Source organism: Meles meles, chromosome X (assembly GCF_922984935.1).
Source record: "Meles meles chromosome X, mMelMel3.1 paternal haplotype, whole genome shotgun sequence".
NCBI classification, from domain to species: domain Eukaryota; kingdom Metazoa; phylum Chordata; class Mammalia; order Carnivora; family Mustelidae; genus Meles; species Meles meles.
This window is the reverse complement of record NC_060087.1, coordinates 90,920,832-90,940,416: the sequence shown is the minus strand read 5'-3', so window position 1 is coordinate 90,940,416 and position 19,585 is coordinate 90,920,832. Positions and strand designations below refer to the sequence as shown.

Here is a 19,585-nt window from a genome sequence, read left to right as displayed (position 1 = left end):
GATATTTCATTTAGAATTTCCAATATATTGATGGAGTTTTACAGTTTTCTTGTAATTTAAAAAAATTTCATTGTATTTATGGTAATAATACTCTATTGATATTATTTGTGCCTTCTCTTGTTTTTCTCTTGATCATATTTTTTTCTTATTTTTACCTTTATTAAGTTTTTCCTTCTATTTTGTTTATGCTTATTTCAGTTCTTATTATTTTTCAAATTAGCTCATTTATGTTTAGTATCATTAATTTTGTGATACATTAAGGGTACCACTTTGGCTATGTTTAATAAGTTTTGGTATAAGGTTGTTTAGCATTTAGTTATTTCTCTTTATTTCTTGCTTACCTCCAAATTTATTTACATATGTTCATTTTAATATACAAATGTAAAGATATTTAGTGCTTTCTGCTGTTAATTTCTAACTTCATTTCACTGTGGTCACAGAGCATAGCCTGCAAAGAATTTCTTTAATTTTTTGAGAGGATTTAATCCCCTTAATAACTATACACAGGGTAGCATAATAAGCTTGTTTTACAGATGAAGAAACTGAAACTCAGAGAGTGAATAACTTGGCCAAGATCTCCATGACAGGAAGTGGTTAAATCCAGGATATGAACAGAGATCGAGATCATTTAATTCCAGAGTCTTGGACCAAATGCTATGCCAGCTGGCCTTAGTACTAACCAGAAAAAAAATCTGGATCAAGCTGATTGGATTTGCATGTTGAAGCATGGCATACATACCAAAAAGTCTAAGGGCATGCAGTTTAATACATTACCCAAAAGGAACACACCTGGTAACCAGTACCCCCAAAAACTAGAACATCACCAACTCTCCAGGAGCCCCTTCATCTACCCATCCCAAGTCATTGCCCTCTCTTCCCCAAGGATAACAAGTATTCTAACTTCTGAATTAGTTTTGCTTGTTTTTGAACTTCATTGCAATGAAATCATACAGAATGTACTCTTTTATGTTGGGCTTCTTTCATTATGTTTGTAAAGTTCCAATATTTTTGACTGTGGCTGTAAGTTCATTTTTATTTCTGTATAGCATCGCATTATTTAAAAATAATTTTAAAAAGATTTTTTCAGGGGGCACCTGTTTGGCTCAGTCAGTTAAGTGTACCACTCTTGGTTTTGGCTCGGGTTGTGATCTCATGGGTGGTGGGATCCAGGCACACACTGGGCTCAAGTTCAGTGGCATTTGCTCCAGTCTGGTCTAAGATTCTCTCCTGCCCCTCCCCAAACTTGCACCGCTGTGTGTCTGTGTGTGTGCGAACGTACACCTGCTCTCTCAATAATAAATAGATAAGGGCGCCTGGGTGGCTCAGTGGGTTAAGCCACTGCCTTCGGCTCAGGTCATGATCTCAGGGTCCTGGGATCGAGTCCCGCATTGGGCTCTCTGCTCAGCAGCGAGCCTGCTTCCCTCTCTCTCTGCCTGCCTCTCTGTCTACTTGTGATCTCTCTGTCAAATAAATAAATAAATAAATCTAAAAAAATAATAATAATAATAAATAGATAAATCTTTTTAAAAATGAAAGATTTTTTTCTAATCTAGGAGAGTAGATTTTTGTAAATGTTTCACATAAGTTTGAAAAGAATGTATATTCTTTGCTGCACACAGCTTTTCTTTCTCCCACATATGCAGCTTGACAGTGTTGCTCAAATCATTTATATCCTGATTTATTTTTCACCTCCTTAATGTTATCACTTGTAGTTTATCAGTTTTTACTTTATATATTCAAAGCTGTATTTTTAGATGTACAAAGTTTCATGACTTTTACATCATTGTAGTATAATCTGTCTATATCTATTCATATGAAATATCTCTTTTTAATATACTTCTTGATTTGAATTCTATTTCATGCTGTATTAGAATTGTTAAACCAGCATTCTTTTAGATAGCACTTGCCTAATACCTTTCAACTGCTTTATTTAAAAAAATTATGTCCTTTTAACTTAAACGGGCCTATTATGCACAGTATATATTCATATTTCAATATTATTTTAATTTTTGTCTTTTAATCAATGCTTAGTCCTTTCACATTTATTGGAGTTGCTGATTTGTTTTTGACTTCTCGTCATCTTATATTTCATTTTCTATTTACCAAAGTTTGTCTGTGTCTGTTTTGTCCCAATTCTAAATTATATTATGTAAATCAAGATTTTTGGTTATTCTCTCTTCTCAAAGGATGTATAAGTCATGCATTTTATTTATAGTCTTCTCTAGTGGTTACTACTAAAATTTTAACCTATGTACTTAAACTTACATTTTTCTAAAAACTGAGAATTAATAATGGTATTCTCTCTTGCTAATAGGACAAAAAACCCTTATGATTGATTTCCCCCTCTTCTCTCTGCATCACAACATCCTATGGTAACAATGTGTATAATTAGAGTTCCACAAAATATCTTTCCTAACCATTCATTCTTATATTTCACCCATTCCCACCCCCAAGTTCATCCTGAATTCATTTCCCTCTTCTTAGACTAAAACCTCCAGTAACTACTTTAGAGACGTTCTGGAGGTGGGACATTTTCTAAGTGTCCTATCTTCACACTACAATAACAGTTTGAGGTAATAAAGAATCCCAAATTCATAATTATTTTTCTTTATTACTCTGAAAATGCTCCAATATCTCCCTCTGACTCTCATTGCTTTGTAGGTGGTCTGCTTTTTCCCTCAGTTTTTAAGAGTTTCTTTTTATCCTTAAATTCTAAAATGTCCCTACAATATGTCATTATGTATTTGTGTATTATTATCTTACTCTTACTTGGTAATTCATACACTTTCATAGGGACTCATGTTTTCTTTCAATAAATAGAAGTTCTCAGTCATTAATTTTGCAAATATTGCCTGTTGTCCCATTCTCTCCTCGTTGAACTCCTGCATGGTAAATTTTAGAACTTCTAGGTTTATCCCTTGTCTCTTAATTTTTCTTTCATATGACCTAATTCTATAACTTTTTTGTTGCATCCTGGAAGAATTCCTTATCTGAATTTTCTAGACATAGTATGTGTTTAGTCTACTACCTTGAAATTAGAAATTCAAAGTGTATCCTTAGAAATAAAAGGACCCGCATTTATTCTTTCTCCTTGGGGGAATCACTGCGTATCACTCATCTCATCATGTTATTATTTCATTAGTCAAATTTTTGAAAGGTAGGGAACAATAATTTATTAAATATATATGTTTTCCAGGTGCTATGCCAGATTACTTTTCATATTTTACATAAATCCATATTATGTCTTCATTTGAGAGAACATCCAAATACACATGCTGGACAACGGTGCTACTCAGTCTACGGCCAAATTAGAAATGCTCTACTGTATTACCTACTCCAATAAGGGAATGATATAACACTCAGTGCTGAGCCCCCAAATTTTATTGCAGAGCAAAATCACTATAAGGATTTCTAAATAGATATTTCTGGAATTCTAAGTGGATAGTGTCAATTACTATTTTAATACAGGAAATATTATAAAACTAGGCATTATTAGAATAGCATTCCCTTCCATAGCAGAATGAAAAACGTAATGATTCATTTTGGATCACAGAAACACTGGGTGCAATTTATTAATAAAAGGTAGAAATTTTATTTTTGGGGTAAAGGGGAACTATCCAATGGATTTTTTTTTTTAAGTACAGGTGAGAAATCTGGTGAGAAAGGCTATAGTACGAGTTGAGAAGTATCTGTCAATTAAAAAATACGCATGTCTTCTACTGCCCTGCTCATCCTGGAACTAGTACAATAATACCAGACATGTGGATTAGGAAAGATGCTACAAACACAAGAACATTAAGTACAGTCTCTTTTACCTGGAGGTCCAGGAAGGCCAGGCGGACCCTGTATTCCAGGAAGTCCTCGCTCTCCTTTTTCTCCAGGCAAGCCGGGTAATCCAATGTTTCCTTTTTCTCCTACAGTTACACCAGTCCCAGGCCTAGGAATTACCTTTATTATGAAAGAAAAAAATAAAGGAACTCAAAGGGGAAGTGGTTTGTTCTAAAAATAACCTATCAGCTACATACAATTACAGTGTCATCATTTTCAGAAGGCTCTGCATGCAATATCATCAAGACAAGTACACATATTATGAGCCACATTCCGTATCACTCCTATCCTGCAACTGATTAGAAACTGTTAAATGCCAGTAATAATATTACCACCTTCCTGAGCCCTAGGCTTTTGAGCTAGAATTTTTTTTTTGATGTCTCTTATCACATTCAGTTCATTCCAGTTACCTAAGTCTGATAATTCTTTACTGAAAATGTCTAATTCACCTCCTTCTTTCCTGTTGCTACAGCCACTATGCCCATCTTACACCTGGACTAACAGAAGTACCCCAGAGCTTCTTCCTTTCAATCCAATCTACTGCTAGGATAGTTCAATCCAATCTGCTGCTATTAAAAATCAATTTCTCCTGTTATTTCTATCAGTGAAGTTTTAGGAGAGTGAGGTCTGTCTGATTATAACCACTTCATGGATCTTGCACATTCCCGCCCTTTGCTTTGAATATGCCATTTCAAATATCTATAATGCCTTCTCCCAATCTCTCTTTATCAACCCACATTTCTTTCTTCCTCTAAAACAAAACGAAACAAACTCATTTCTTTTAGGAGGGCTTTATTGATTAGAATCAACTGACTGATCACTCCTTTTCTCTTGGTCTTCTTAGAATCTCACTGTCTAAAGAATTTCATGTTAAATAATTGAAATATAAAGAAATTAATCTCATAGAGCTATAATGATAATTAAGCTTTAGATTTAAGCAAATGTTGGGCTGGCATACAAATCAACACCTACTGCCAAAGTACAATATTTCATCCTGATTCTATTGGATGGAACTATTCAGACAAAAGGAGACTGAAAGTTGTGGGACCTGGAATGGAGATGATAGTTCAAAAGGGAAAGTGAACTGCTGGATAGGAATGCATTCTCAAAATTTCCATTTCTGGGACAGCTGGGTGGCTCAGTTCATTAAGCAGCTGCCTTCGGCTCAGGTTGTGATCCCAGGGTCGTGGGATCAAGTCCCACATCTAGCTCCTGGCTCAGCGGAGAGTCTGCTTCTTCCTCCCACTCTGCCTGCTTCTCTCCCTGCTTGTACTCTCCCTCTCTGCTAAATGAATAAATAAAATCTTTTTTAAAATTTCCATTTCTTCTGATATTTATCAAAATGTTATTATCTCAGGGGCACTTGGGGGCTCAGTCACTGGGCTCCCTGTTCAGCAGGGAGTCTACTTCTGTCTCTTCCTCTGTCTCCCTTTCTCTCTCTGTCTCTCATAAATAAATAAGTAAAATCTTTAAAAATGTTATTATCTAATTTTATAAAGGAACTATATCTCAGAGAACTAAAATCCTGATTTTAAAATGAAAGTGAATAAAAACTGTCTAAGATCTTTAAGTATATCCTCATTAGATTTGTTAAGTACTAAGTATCAAAATCTGAGACTGACTATGGACAGCAAGAATTAATGTTACTCAAACATCTGAATATATAGACGTTATGACACCTGCACCTTTACAGATTCAATACAGTATAAAACCAAGAGTCTTACCAAATTTCAACCAAAGGAAAGTCAATATGTCAAACTGTAGTAATGATATTTTATTCATAATATGATTGGAAATATATTTGACTTAAATTTCATGGTGAATGCAAACATGACAAAATCTGCAAACCCCCTAATTATTCTTTCATAGAGCAGTTTCCTACATATGATTAAGAGCCCCTAGAAAGCACATCCAAGGAAGAAAGATGTGTGAATCAGACAATCACTAATTGAGAAAACCTATTAGGACCAAATCCATCTTTCCAGAGCTCTGCAGGGGAAAGGGCCAATCCCTAGTTTCCCAAGTATCTTTTATTGAACCTCTAAAAGCAACACTTGCACCACCTGCTGGTTACTTGAGAAATAATTTGGCATTCATGATGCAAAACCCAGTGACATAATTTTGAACATTTACTATGGAGAAGTAACATATAGGAAGAACAATATAAAGTCTTTGGGTTAACATTCCTGAAGTTTGTAGTTGTAGACTTTTAAGCCAGTAGAAGTTACCAATGACTTGGAATTTTGTGTTCTATGAGAAAAAGGATAGGAATACTAAGTCACAAAAATAAGAATGCATTCATATAAATTTGCTAAATGAAGACTAAAAAAAAAAAAAAAAAAAACTTACAAGTCCAGGAGGCCCAGTTGGGCCAATGTCACCCTTTTGGCCCTGTTTAATATAAGTGTAAAGTAGATTAGTAAAAAAAATCACATAAAAACACCAATTTCTTTAAAAACATAGCAGATAACTACATTTCAGAAAGACCCAGGAATCCAAAATAAAATATCTCAAAGAGAAACACAACTTGAGGCAATGAGACAGTATTAAATTAAGTCTAGGAAGACCCGTGATGTTGACTCAGATATTTCCATTAGTGACAGATATTTTAGAGCTCATGGACTTAACTTTAATCAGCAACAGCTAATTAATTATAATTGCTTTGTGAGTTTCCTCTTAAGAAACTAATGAAGACAAATTCAGAGACAAAACAGTTACTCTAAACCAGTAGGTACAGCAGCACAAAAAACACAGCATGCAACTGTTATTCTACTGGCTAAGACCCAAGGACAGATGTCTTTCTCAACCCTGTTTTTGTTCTAGACTTATTCACAGGAACTTTTCATCTATCTAAAAGCTTCATTTATTTAGTTTAAAGAGTTATTTGGTCCTATCACTTTACTTACTAGTTGAAAAAAAAATCTTGTTGTCTGAGTATTTATTATCTTCCTTTATTCTGGCTGTGCCTCCTAGTCCAAGCTTGAAGTTGGATCTAGTTTAGAGATAAACCACCAATAAAACATGTGCCCTCTGGGTACATTCAAGTTTGTAACACCTTTTCTTCCTTGCCTGCAAAAAAATGCTTTTCAATATTGGTTTTCATATAAAGCAATTAGAGACCACAGAGATTAGAAAACTTGGTATTTTGTGGTCTGCTACAAATAAGGGAAATGTGTATTTTGTACATTTTTTCAAAGTCACTTTTAAAATACATAACTAAATAAATGACTTCCAGTCAGGCTGTATAGCCAAATGAAAAACAAAAAAGTGACAAAGCATTAGCCACAGACTTTCAGACAACGATTGCACAGAGAATGGAAGTGTTTAGTGGAGACATTCTAAATTCACAGCTACAAGCCTTTTTAGTATGAGGACCGCACTAATATAGAGCTGAATCCACTTTCTAGAGAACAAAAGTTTTGCTGATTCATGCTCAAAATGAAGGCATCAATACCAAAATAATGGAAATGCTAAAGTTAAACAATTCTTCATGTATTTCCATCACATGGATTGTGATTTAGGACAATGAATGAAACTTTAGAGGAAATGATACAAAACACCAAAAGATGAATAAAGAAGGTATGTTTTGAACACAAAAGCTAGTTATTAAGAAATTTTTCATTTAGAACTCAACCTTGGGAGCACCTGGGTGGATCAGTTGGTTAAGCAACTGCCTTTGGCTTCTGGAGTCACAGGATCGGATTGAGTCCCACATCAGGCTGCCTGCTCAGTGGGGAATCTGATTTTCCCTCTGACCACTACCCTCTCGTGCCCTCTCTCTCTCTCAAACAAATAAAATAAAATAAAATAAATCTTTGAAAAAAAACCTTGGGGGGGGGCGCCTGGGTGGCTCAGTGGGTTAAGCCTCTGTCTTTGGCTCAGGTTGTGATCTCGGGGTCCTGGGATCAAGCCCCACATCGGGCTCTCTGCTCGGCAGGGAGCCTGCTTCCCCCTCTCTCTCTCTGCCTGCCTCTCTGCCTACTTGTGATCTCTGTCTGTCAAATAGACAAATAAAATCTTAAAAAAATAAAAAAATAAATAAAAACCTTGGAAGAGAAAAGGATTATGTTAAGTAGAATAAAACCAGTCACTTCAAAGTATTAAAATTCTTACCTTTTCTCCATGCCTTCCTGGTTCACCGGGATAACCAGGATCACCAGGCAAACCCTTTAAAATATAGAGATCAGGGTGACATCATCAAAAATGGTAGAGTAAGCCCAGTGATGGGTATTTAGGAGAGCATGTATTGCGTGGAACACTGGGTACTATATGAAAACAATGAATCATGGAACACTACATCAAAAATAATTGATGACTGTATGGTGACTAACATAACATAATAAAAAAAATGCGGGCACCTGGGTGGCTCAGTGGGTTAAAGCCTCTGCCTTCGGCTCAGGTCATGATCCCAGGGTCCTGGGATCGAGCCCCGCATCGGGCTCTCTGCTCAGCAGGAAGCCTGCTTCCCTTCCTCTCTCTCTGCCTATCTCTCTGCCTACCTGTGATCTCTGTCAAATAAATAAATAAAATCTTTAAAAAAATGGTAGAGTCAGGATGTCCAAACGCCCTCTCCTCCATAAAAGCAACAAAGAACACTGGCAAAAAAGGGTCAGAGTCAACTTTTTTAGAACACTAGAAATAAACCAAAGGCTTGTAGCAATCCAGGAAGTATTTGTTGGGGAAAACAAAATGACTTAATCTTGGTAAGATCACAGAGCTTTGTGACATTTTAACTTGCTCTAGTTCTTCCAATACCCTTCCTCAGCCCCATGGTATCCTTGAAAACAGCTCACAATCAAGGTGAAAACCAGCAGCGTAGCAGCAAATGGATGGAGCTTCTTCAAGTACCTATTCCCAAAGAGTTGTCATTTTTTGACCTGTCTGGTGACTATCTTTATTTGACCTGACTTGAGTTTTCCCAGTGAAAACAGAGAACAGTCTTTTCCCTGAAGATATCTGTCAAAATCAATCAGTGGTAATTATTGATCATCATGGCTGCCTAAACCACGAAACAAAGACCAATCTGTCAGGAGCTAAGGCCCTGAATTTACCTCCCGTTAAACCATTTTATGTTAAAGTAATTTGTGATTATAGAGTTTACAAATTGAGGACTGCCTATTTAGCAAAATCATCTGGAAACCAATTTATCTGATTTTAAGACTTCCAACTTCTAATCTTGTTAAGAATTACTGCTTTCCTTCAAAATGGTCTCCAAAATTTCATCAAATTTTCTGTCCTTGAAAATCTTTTTTTTTTTTATTATGTTGTTAGTCACCGCATAGAAAACCTCTTTTTAACATCTGTTGTGCATACTCTTGATACTGAGGCTGCTTGAAATAATATTCCTAGACTTGCATGTTTTTATTTTCCACTTTATTTTGTAGTAATTATCTGTCAAAACTTTTATTGAAAAAAAAAGCTTACGTTCACACAAAATACTGTATGTGAATGTTTTGAGCAGTTTTATTCATAATGGCCCAAACCAGAAACAACCAAAATATCCTCCCCTGGACAAATGGATAAACAAACCTTGATACATCCCTACAATTAAATACTTCTCATCAATAAAAGGAATGAACTATTATTGATAAATAGTACAATGTATTATGCTATGTGAAAGAATCCTGATTCAGAAAGCTATATACAATATGACTACATTTAAATGACAATCCGGAATAAGGAATATCATAGGGATAGAAAATAGATCAAATGCTGCCAGGGGCTTTGGGTGGTAAGGGAGAAGATGACTACAAAAGAATGTTGGGGGAAATTTTGAAGGTTATGGAACTGTTTTGATTTTAAAGCTGATTATACAACTGTATGTGTTTGCCAAAATACACAGAGCTGTATGCTGAAAATGGTTCATTTTATTGTATACATGCTGTATCTCAATAAATCTGACTTAAAAATCTGAACTTTGTTTTTTAACAAAAAAAATTAAGTTTATATTCAAAAGAGAAAGTATAATTTCCATTCATAATAACTATTTCCAAACCGAAGCCTGTCTGCCATCCTGCTTCTCTAGAACCACATACAAATGTTATTTTGGGGGGTGAGGTGAAGGGGACAGGCTTTATGTACTCACTGGAATTCCTGGTTGGCCATTCTCTCCATCTTTGCCTGGTTTACCCTATAAGATTAAAAGAAATGTAAGAATATAAATTTATTATTTAGGAAGTATGAGATTAAAGGACATAACAAATTTCATCCCTGCCTTGGACTATTAAGTAAACTTTTCAGACTTTGCTATTACAATAAATAAATGAATATGACATTCTGAGACAAAGAAAATAGGAATTAAGAGGAAAGAATAAAATTACACACACAGACAAACACATATTTAAAATTTTTTCCAAAGAGAATTAGTGGTCATAATACTTACTCTTTTGCCAGGCTCTCCTTGCTCACCCTTTTCACCTTTCACACCACCTGGAGGCCCCTGTACACACAAAAGTAGTTTAACACTGGTTCATGGAGTGCTATGGATCAATACCAATTTACATTAAATGACATTAAAGAATTTTAGGTGACTTACTGGAGGACCACGTATCCCTGGAGGTCCAGGAGGCCCTTGGTCGCCAGGAAGTCCCTATGCAGTAGTAGGGGAAAGGAAAGCAACATTAATACTAGAGCTAGCTAAGAACACTTTTAACAAACTGAACTATAGACTCATGTAGTATAACCAAAGATAATAGGATGTTTCTATTCAAAGTTGAAGTCTGCTAGGCAAAAGAACCAAGAGCCATCTTTGGTTAATTCAGTTCATTTCTAATGTATGTACAAAAGCTGAGTTTTGAGGTAAATAAAAAGACAACACTTAAAATGAAATTATTAATGATACATTTTATGAAAAGCAAGAATACCTAAAACTAGGAGATACAGGGTCTATATAACACACATACATTTTGGCAGAGAATTAAATGACTGATGGTAGAGTTCCAGTACAATTTGTCCTTAATTCTTAACTTTATTATTAGCATTTTTTTAAAGATTTTATTTACTTATTTGATAGAGATCACAAGTAGGCAGAGAGGCAGGCAGAGAGAGAGGAGGAAGCAGGCTCCCCGCTGAGCAGAGAGCCCGATGTGGGGCTCGATCCCAGGACTTCTGAGATCATGACCTGAGCCCAAGGCAGCGGCTTAATCCACTGAGCCACCCAGGCGCCCCTATTATTAGCATTTAAGTGAAACAACAATGTACATACTTTGTTCAAGGGTGGGTCACTGTGCTATAAAAGATATGTATGATCTCATCTACTCTGTAGAAGCAAGGTGTCAGATAATTATTTCTAAACATGACAATGGTTTATAATACCATCTTTCTCTTTGTGTATCAGTGAAATATAGAGAAGACAGTCACTTAAGACAATGACCATCGACCTTACCATGACCTAATTTTGTACATGAATGCATTATTCATAATAGCCAAAAATGCAAACAATACAAATGTCCATCAACTGATAAAGGGATAAACAATATGTGGAATATTCCCACAAGGGAACATTATTCAGCCATAAAAAGAAATGAAGTACTGATACATGCTACAATATGGAAGAACATGAAAACACACTAAGTAGAAGAAGGGCTGAGAGTTTGGGGAGAAATGAAGAGTAACAACAAATATGTATGGGGTTTGGAGGGTGGCTGATAAGAATGTTCTAAAATTAGATTGTAGTCATGGTTTCACTACACTATGGACTCTGAAAAACAACCTGAGGGTTTTGAAGGGTCAGGGGTGGGAGGTTGGGGGAACAGGTGGTGGGTAATGGGGAGGGCACGTTTTACATGGAGCAATGGGTGTTGTGCAAAAAGAATGAATACTGTTACGCTGAAAAAATAAATAAAATGGGAAAAAAAAATACACAAAAAGAATGAAATTGTACACTTTAAATGGGTAAATTGTATGGTATGTAATTATATCTCAATAAAACTCTTTAAAAATTTAATTATCTCAAACTCTTGTTATTTTTAAAGTACCTTCTATATAATTATATTCCAGCTTATAATGCATTTTAATGGAATGCTGCTTTTATAGCAAAATGTTCATTGATTTCCTCTCTACATACTCACCTGATCTCCTTTCTGAAACTCCACATCAATTGGTCTTTTCTGCTCACTGATCTGCCCAGGTGGCCCAGGGGGGCCCTGAAGACCTTGCTCACCCTGTTTGTAAGATTTAATAAGAAAGTAATATTTGTAATTTACACAGACAATAATATAAAATGTAAGCTAAGTCAGTTGCAAGAAGCAAAAAGACGAGCTCATATCATGAGGAAAGGAAAAAACTGAGGGCTGCATAATCAACATTTTTCTTTACTCACCTTTTCACCTTTGGGTCCCTGGAAATTTAAGCCCATATTCCCCTGAAGAGAGAGGTTTTAGTTTAAAATATCATTGATGCTAACAGAAAGAATTCACGCCAAATAAAATGCACATAAAAGAAAATTACCTTTGGTCCTGGAAGTCCCGGTGGACCAGGAGGGCCCTAAGAATAGAAGACACAGGGGAAAAGGGGATATATTAATAAGTTTATTTAAAAAAAGTATTCAGTTTCAAAATCATTATTTGGTTTAATAAAAAAACGAGGACTGAAAAAGCCCTTCAAAATAATATTTTCCTGTTTTTTTTTCTCAGATTTAAATTGATTTTAACAAGTCAAATGAATGTGGAGACTTCCTGTGACAGAAAACAAGTGGGTAGGGGAAGAAATACAAGGATATGTAGAGGCAGGGAGGTAACACAAGTGCCAAAAATCAATACAAAAGTTAATTGCAACAAACATATCAAATTTCTCATATCAGAATTATAGGTAAATAATTTTGGTGTCTTAAGGAAATTAAATCTCTAGTTCTAAAGGCATCCATTTACTTTTTCGGTTCAGTTTTAATTTTATGTGACCTTTATAATGTTTCAAGGCTTGAAAAGTTAAACAGGCATTTGTTTGCCCTGGTATATCACCTCTTTGCTCTCGACAGACCTATTCATTTACATTTGGTGGCATTTCTAAGACTTTGCTTCACCTGTTGAATCAGGGTTAACTGAAGGAACATTCAGAAATGCAGAGTGAATCAGTTATATAGCTACAAAAGTTGAGGAAATTCAAGATGTAACAACAGAGTTAGGAAAAAGTACCATAGTCCAGAGTCTCATGCTTTGCAAGATGTCTACAACCAAAACAGACTAAACAAACGGGTTTTCTAATCCTTTCGTAGATATTTCCAGGAAAGCAGAAATCAGTCTTTCTGGTAGATTCTTTCAGTATTTACCAAATAAATTTAGTAAATAAATTACCTCTATTCATTCAAGAATAGAGGACCAATTGTCACAAGCAAAACTGTGCAATCTAGAAAGGTATAACTAAAACTGTCACTTAAATATATGGTAGATGAGAGATAGAGTAGCACATGAAAAATTACTTTGACTGAAGTCCAATTTTCTTGCCTTTTTAAGAAGCAAAGTTCTAAGTCCAAAACATGACTTGAACGAAATCAAAGTATTTCAGGGGCAAGAATACTCAGAATTTAATTACAATAGAAAGTATGAGTGTCCATAGAAGTAGTAAAGAAAACTAGCTGCATAGTCAAGCTCTTAGGCGTTTTTGCTTCTTTTCTAGGATACACAAATCCTTATCCCATCGCAGAGTGACTCCTTACTCTCACCAACCCTACTGTTTTGTCAAAGGCCCCTCAGAAATGAGAGCCATTTTTTTTCTGAATACCTCTTAAACAGAAAACTGCAGTTCGAAGAAACACATTTCATCAATTGACTAGAGAACTGCCCCAGAAGACTTAATGCAATGGCTAGAATCAGCTTCAACACTGACACATCAAGAGGTTACCAATGAAATATTTTATTTAAAATCTTTCCTTTTATGTACCTCATTTTCCCCATCTATAAAATGAAGCTATTATTTAGCATGTATATTGTTTACCATAGCATTGTAAAATATCCTGTAAATTTATTTATTTATTTATTTATTTATTTATTTATTTATTTTTAAAGATTTTATTTATTTATTTGACACAGAGAGATCACAAGTAGGCAGAGAGGCAGGCAGAGAGAGTGAGAGGGAAGCAGGCTCCCTGCCGAGCAGACAGCCCAATGCGGGACTCGATCCCAGGACCCTGAGATCATGACCTGAGCCGAAGGCAGTGGCTTAAACCACTGAGCCACCCAGGCGCCCAAAAAATATCCTGTAAATTAAAAAAAAAATGTTTAGGGGCACCTGGGTGGCTCAGTCCATTAAGCAACTGCCTTCAGCTCTAGTCATGATCGTGGACTCCCAGGATCGAGCCCCTGGTCGGCTTCCCTGCTCAGGGGGAGGTTTACTTCTCCTTCTCCTTCTGCCCCTCCCCCAGCTTAGTTTGTGCATGCTCTAATTCTCTCTCTCTCTCTCAAGTAAATAAGTAATATTTAAAAAATAAAAATAGGGTATCTGGGTGGCTCAGTCGGTTAAGTGTCTGCCTTTGGCTCACGTCGTGATCCCAGAGTCCTGGGATCAAGCCCCTCATCGGGGGCTCTCTGCCCATTGGGGTGCCTGCTTCTCCCTCTCTCTCTGCCTGCTGCTCTTCCTACTTATGCTCTCTTTCTCTGTCAAATGGGTGAATAAAATCTTTAAAAAATAAAATAAAAAAATATAGATTGTAAACATTGAAAATACATTATACTTTCAAGTAGTAGAAATAATATTACTATTCCTGAGAGAATTTTTTTAAAATAGGAAAAATGAAATTATAGAAGCAAGCTTACCATCAAACCTGGTGGTCCTGGGGGACCAATTGGCCCTGGTAAACCAATGGGACCAGCGGGGCCCTGTTATAAAGGAAGTAAAGAAAAGTATGAAAAAAAACCCTCTCACTGTATCAAGCAAAGAACTAAATGAATGAAATTTTAACTTAAGTAATTGCCAGAATTTGGTTATACAATTCTACAATTCTGCAGTATTATAAGCAGAATTTTAAAATGTATGGGAATAACAGGATTAAGTAACTATAAAGAAATTCAACTAAAAAGAATGGCTACAGCTTTTAAAAAACTTACGTTTTACAATGGCAGATAACAAATAGAGTACAAACACATGTAAGGAAGTTTTACAAAATAAAGTGATAAAGATGGGTATGTAGTGGGCTTTTATGCCAGAAATGGGACGAGAAGGACTACCAGTTTCCAGGTGGCTTCTCTATTTTAAAGTAAAAAATAACTATGTATTTACCCAAAGAAAATGAAAACACTAATTTGAAAATGTATATGCACCCCTATGTTTATTGCAGCATTATTTATAATAGCCAAGATATGGAAGTAACTCAAGTGTCCAACCATAGCTGAATGGATAAAGATGTGCTGTGAGTGTGCACGCACATACACGTGCACACACACTAGAATATTACTCAGGCATAAAAAAGAATGAAATCTTGCCATTTGCTGTAACAACATGGATAGATCTAGAGGGTATAGTGCTAAGTAAAATGAGTTAGAGAAAGATAAATACTACAGGATTTCAGTCATTATGTGGAATTCAAATTAAGAATTTAATCAAACAGACAAATTAAAGAGACAATAAAAAAAGAACAGATTCTTAAATAAAGAGAACAAACTGATGGTGCCAGAGAGGACACAGATGAGGGACTAGGTGAAACAAGTGAAACAGATGAAGAGTACACTTATTGTGATAAATACATTGTATTGTAGACCTGGAATGAATATAACACTGTATGTTAATTATACTAGAATAAAACATTTTTTAAAAAATTTCAAAGGATGTAAAAAATTAATGAAATTAAATAAAAAATAAGTCAAGCAGAGATAGTCAAGTATCATATGGTCTCACTTATTTGTGGAGCTTAACAAATAACATGGAGGACATGGGGAGATGGAGAGGAGACGGGAGCTGAGGGAAATTGGAAGGGGAGATGAACCATGAGAGACTATGGACTCTGAAAAACAACCTGAGGGTTTTGAAGGGGCGGGGGGGGGGGGTGGGAGGTTGGGGGAACCAGGTGGTGGGTAATAGGGAGGGCACGTATCGCATGGAGCACTGGGTGTGATGCCAAAACAATGAACACTGTTATGCTGTAAATAAACAAATAAAAAAAAAATAAGTAAGATTAAAGACAAGGAAGTGAGAATAACTGGGACAACAAATAAGGGAATGATGCAACTCTTGTGGAACACAATTTGGCATCTTAAAAAGCTGAAAATTTTGACTTCAGTGAAATCCAGAATTCCATATCTAAATCCTGGATTACTTTGTAATTAAAAAAAAAATTCCTGAACAACCAAATATTTGTTAATAGGAGATCAGAGAAACAAACTGTAGTATGTTCACACAATTGAATTTCATATGGAAGTGAAACTGAAATAACTACAGTCACATACAATAATATGGATATATCTTAATATATCAGATTGGAGGGGGAGACGAACCATGAGAGACTGTGGATCCTGGGAAACAAACTGAGGGTTTTGGAGGGGAGGGGGGTGGGGGATAGGTGATCCTGGTGGTGGTATTAAGGAGGGCGCGTATTGCATGGAACACTGGGTATGGTGCATAAACAATGAATTCTGGGATACTGAAAAAATAAAGTTAAAAAAATATATATCAAGGGGCGCCTGGGTGGCTCAGTGGGTTAAAGCCTCTGCCTTCAGCTCGGGTCATGATCCCAAGATCCTGGGATCAAGCCCCGCATCGGGTTCTCTGCTCAGCAGGGAGTCTGCTTCCTCCTCTCTCTCTCTGCCTGCCTCTCTGTCTACTTGAAATCTCTGTCAAATAAATAAATAAAAATCTTAAATATATATATATATATATATACATATCAAATAGAAAAAGTTACAGAAAACTATATAAATTTTATGTTATTTTAAAAGGAAAATTAAACACTCTAGAGATACATGTATTTACAACAAAACTATCTTTAAGAAGCAACAGAAAACTCAAAATGGTACTTCTATCTTGGTAAAATGCAGAAGGCTGTGACTGTCAAGGAAACCCCAGGTTGATTCAAAATTATTTGAAATGTTCTAGCTCTTAAATGTTATTTTGGATTCATAGATGTTCATTTGGTAGCTCTGCTTCATAACATACATATATTTTGTATATATTCTGCTGCATTTTCAAATATTACATAACTAAAAATTATAAGGGATAAAGGGCAAGATTGAGACTACTTAAGAGCACATGATGGGTTTTGTCAAGCATGGAATGAGTTGGTAGTTAATGAAAAAATTCCCCAACACTGTATCTTAGTAATCAAATATTAGAAAGTACTGATATTTTTTGGCAAAGGGATCAATCTTTGTGAAACATAAACCTCAAGAAATTGACTACCTGATCTATAAATACTCAAAAGATACTGCACTCTTTATGCATTTTATCTATAGACTAGCATAACTTTTTTTCTTAAGATTATACTTGATGGGGGCGCCTGGGTGGTTCAGTCGTTGAGCATCTGCCTTCAGCTCAGGTCATGATCCCAGTGTCCTGGGATCAAGCCGCAGGTCGGGCTCCCTGCTCCAGGGGAAGCCTGCTTCTCTCTCTCCTACCCTCCCTACTTCTGTTCCCTCTCTTGCTGTGTCTCTTTCTGTCAAATAAATAAATAAAATCTTTTTTAAAAAGATTATACTTGATGTTCAGCATGCATAAATTTTATTCCTTCAGCCTTCAAAATATGTTCATATGTTTATACATAACTAATTGTTACAAATGATGTCTTCTGATAACTTAAATGAGAGTCCTACAATTTTTATTTTTAATCAGACCATTTACAATTATCAGGACTACTCTTACCACCTACTGATCCTCACAGCAGAAGAAAAAGAATACAGAAGTATCTTTCTGTTGCCAAACCCGAAAACAAAAATTTCCACGGAAACTGGATAGAAAGATAATAGAACAAAGCAGCCCTTTATAAAATTCTCCCTGGTCTAGAATTCTTTTATTTTCAGGTATGAGGTACATGCAATGTCTATCAAACTTCAGATAATTTCTGTAACTAAAATAGAGGGAACTAAAGGCTGAAGCAAAAAAAGTGATACTGTGATCTGATTTAATAAATAAAGAAAAGAAGAAAACCACTGGATACTTACTTGTATTCCAGGAGGACCTGGATATCCTGGATTACCCTTTGGTCCTGGCAGTGATGACATAATTATACTGCCTGGTTCTCCCTGAAAGAAATCATCAGTGGAAGTTGTAACAGTTACAACACATGAAAACAGGCAAGAGCACACAAAAAAATCTGAAAATTAAATCTGTCATATAAATGTTCTGAAGATTAGGCTATCTCAGTAATTAACATGAATAAATGTACCTTGTAAAGGGAAATGGGGAAGTGGCCAGAATACACTGAAGTACAACCGATTTATTAAAAGCCTGTGGTATAAAACAAACTGGGGTTGCTGGGGGGAGGTAAGGTTGGGAGAGGGGGAGGGGGTTATGGACATTGGGGAGGGTATGTGCTATCGTGAGTGCTGTGAAGTGAAGTGTGTAAACCTGGTGATTCACAGACCTGTTCCCCTGGGGATAAAAATACATTATATGTTTATTAAAAAAAAAAAAAAGGATGAATACCCAACTTTTGTAGCAACATGGGCGGGACTGGAGGTGATTATGCTGAGTGAAATAAGTCAAGCAGAGAGAGTCAAGTATCATATGGTTTCACTTATTTGTGGAGCATAACAAATGACATGGAGGACACTGGGAGATGGAGAGGGGAAGGAAGTTGAGGGAAATTGGAAGGGGAGGTGAACCATAAGAGACTATGGACTCTGAAAGACAACCTGAGGGTTTTGAAGGGGCGGGGGGTGGGAGGTTGGGGGAACCAGGTGGTGGGTAATAGGGAGGGCACGTATTGCATGGAGCACTGGGTGTTGTGCAAAAACAATGAATACTGTTATGCTGAAAAAATAAATAAATAAATAAATAAATAAATAAAAGCCTGTGGTACCTTCAATTACTCATTCATTAAAAAACATTTATTAATTATTACTATTTTCCAAGAACTGTTAGGCTCTGAATACTCAGTAGTGAAGGAGATAAACAAGACCTCTGTCCTCATGGTGGTATCAATGTACTGGCTTTGAAATGCAGATCATAACATGTAAACAAGACGACAAAAGGTTCAGTTAAAGGCTATGGAGAAAAATAACATGGTACAAGATAAAGAAAGTGGAGAACTGAAAAGAAGTGATAATTATGTGACATGATAGAGGCACTAATTATTGCTATAATGGCAACCATAATATATAAATGTATCAAATTAACATGTCACATACCTTAAATTTATACACTGTTACACATTAAATATATTTCATTTAAAAAAAGATATAGTGGAAGAATTAGTTTGGGTAGTCGAAAAAAGGCAATCCATGAAGGCAACATGGAGGCTGAGATCTAAAGGATAATCAGGAGTCAGCCAGGTAAAAATGGGTTAAGAGTATTAGGTAGTTGAAGTAGCATCTACAAAGGTCCCCAAAAATGAAGAGCTTGGTTCATTCAAATGACTTCATGCAGACCAGTGTGATCAGTGAGCCAAGGGAAAAGTGGTCTAAAGAGAAGTCTGGAAATGTAAGCAGGGTCCAGAACATGAAGGTCTCACAGGTCTTGAAAAAGAATATGGACTGTATCTCAGATGCAGTGGGAAGTCCTTGAAAGTTTATAAGCAGTGAGTTTAAATTACTGGTTTATGTTTTTAAAAGGTCATTCTTGAGTATTTAATCTAGAATAAGTCAAGCTGTGAGGTGAGGGATAGTAGTGGAAAAAA

The 19,585-nt window shown here is 35.9% G+C and overlaps 1 protein-coding gene across 2 annotated transcripts in view; it reads right to left on the bottom strand.

The window, feature by feature from the left end:
• Nucleotides 1-19,585, bottom strand: part of COL4A5 (collagen type IV alpha 5 chain) — a 250,423-nt gene that overhangs the window by 94,517 nt on the left and 136,321 nt on the right. For both annotated transcript variants that reach the window (XM_045995411.1, XM_045995412.1), the window contains exons 9-19: nucleotides 17,910-17,990; nucleotides 14,577-14,639; nucleotides 12,277-12,312; nucleotides 12,149-12,190; nucleotides 11,898-11,990; nucleotides 10,364-10,417; nucleotides 10,211-10,267; nucleotides 9,914-9,958; nucleotides 7,942-7,995; nucleotides 6,178-6,219; nucleotides 3,816-3,948 (exon numbers count right to left, since the gene is read on the bottom strand). In XM_045995411.1, the coding sequence (XP_045851367.1) occupies nucleotides 3,816-3,948; nucleotides 6,178-6,219; nucleotides 7,942-7,995; nucleotides 9,914-9,958; nucleotides 10,211-10,267; nucleotides 10,364-10,417; nucleotides 11,898-11,990; nucleotides 12,149-12,190; nucleotides 12,277-12,312; nucleotides 14,577-14,639; nucleotides 17,910-17,990 (700 nt within the window). The remainder of the gene's footprint in view (nucleotides 1-3,815; nucleotides 3,949-6,177; nucleotides 6,220-7,941; nucleotides 7,996-9,913; nucleotides 9,959-10,210; nucleotides 10,268-10,363; nucleotides 10,418-11,897; nucleotides 11,991-12,148; nucleotides 12,191-12,276; nucleotides 12,313-14,576; nucleotides 14,640-17,909; nucleotides 17,991-19,585) is intronic.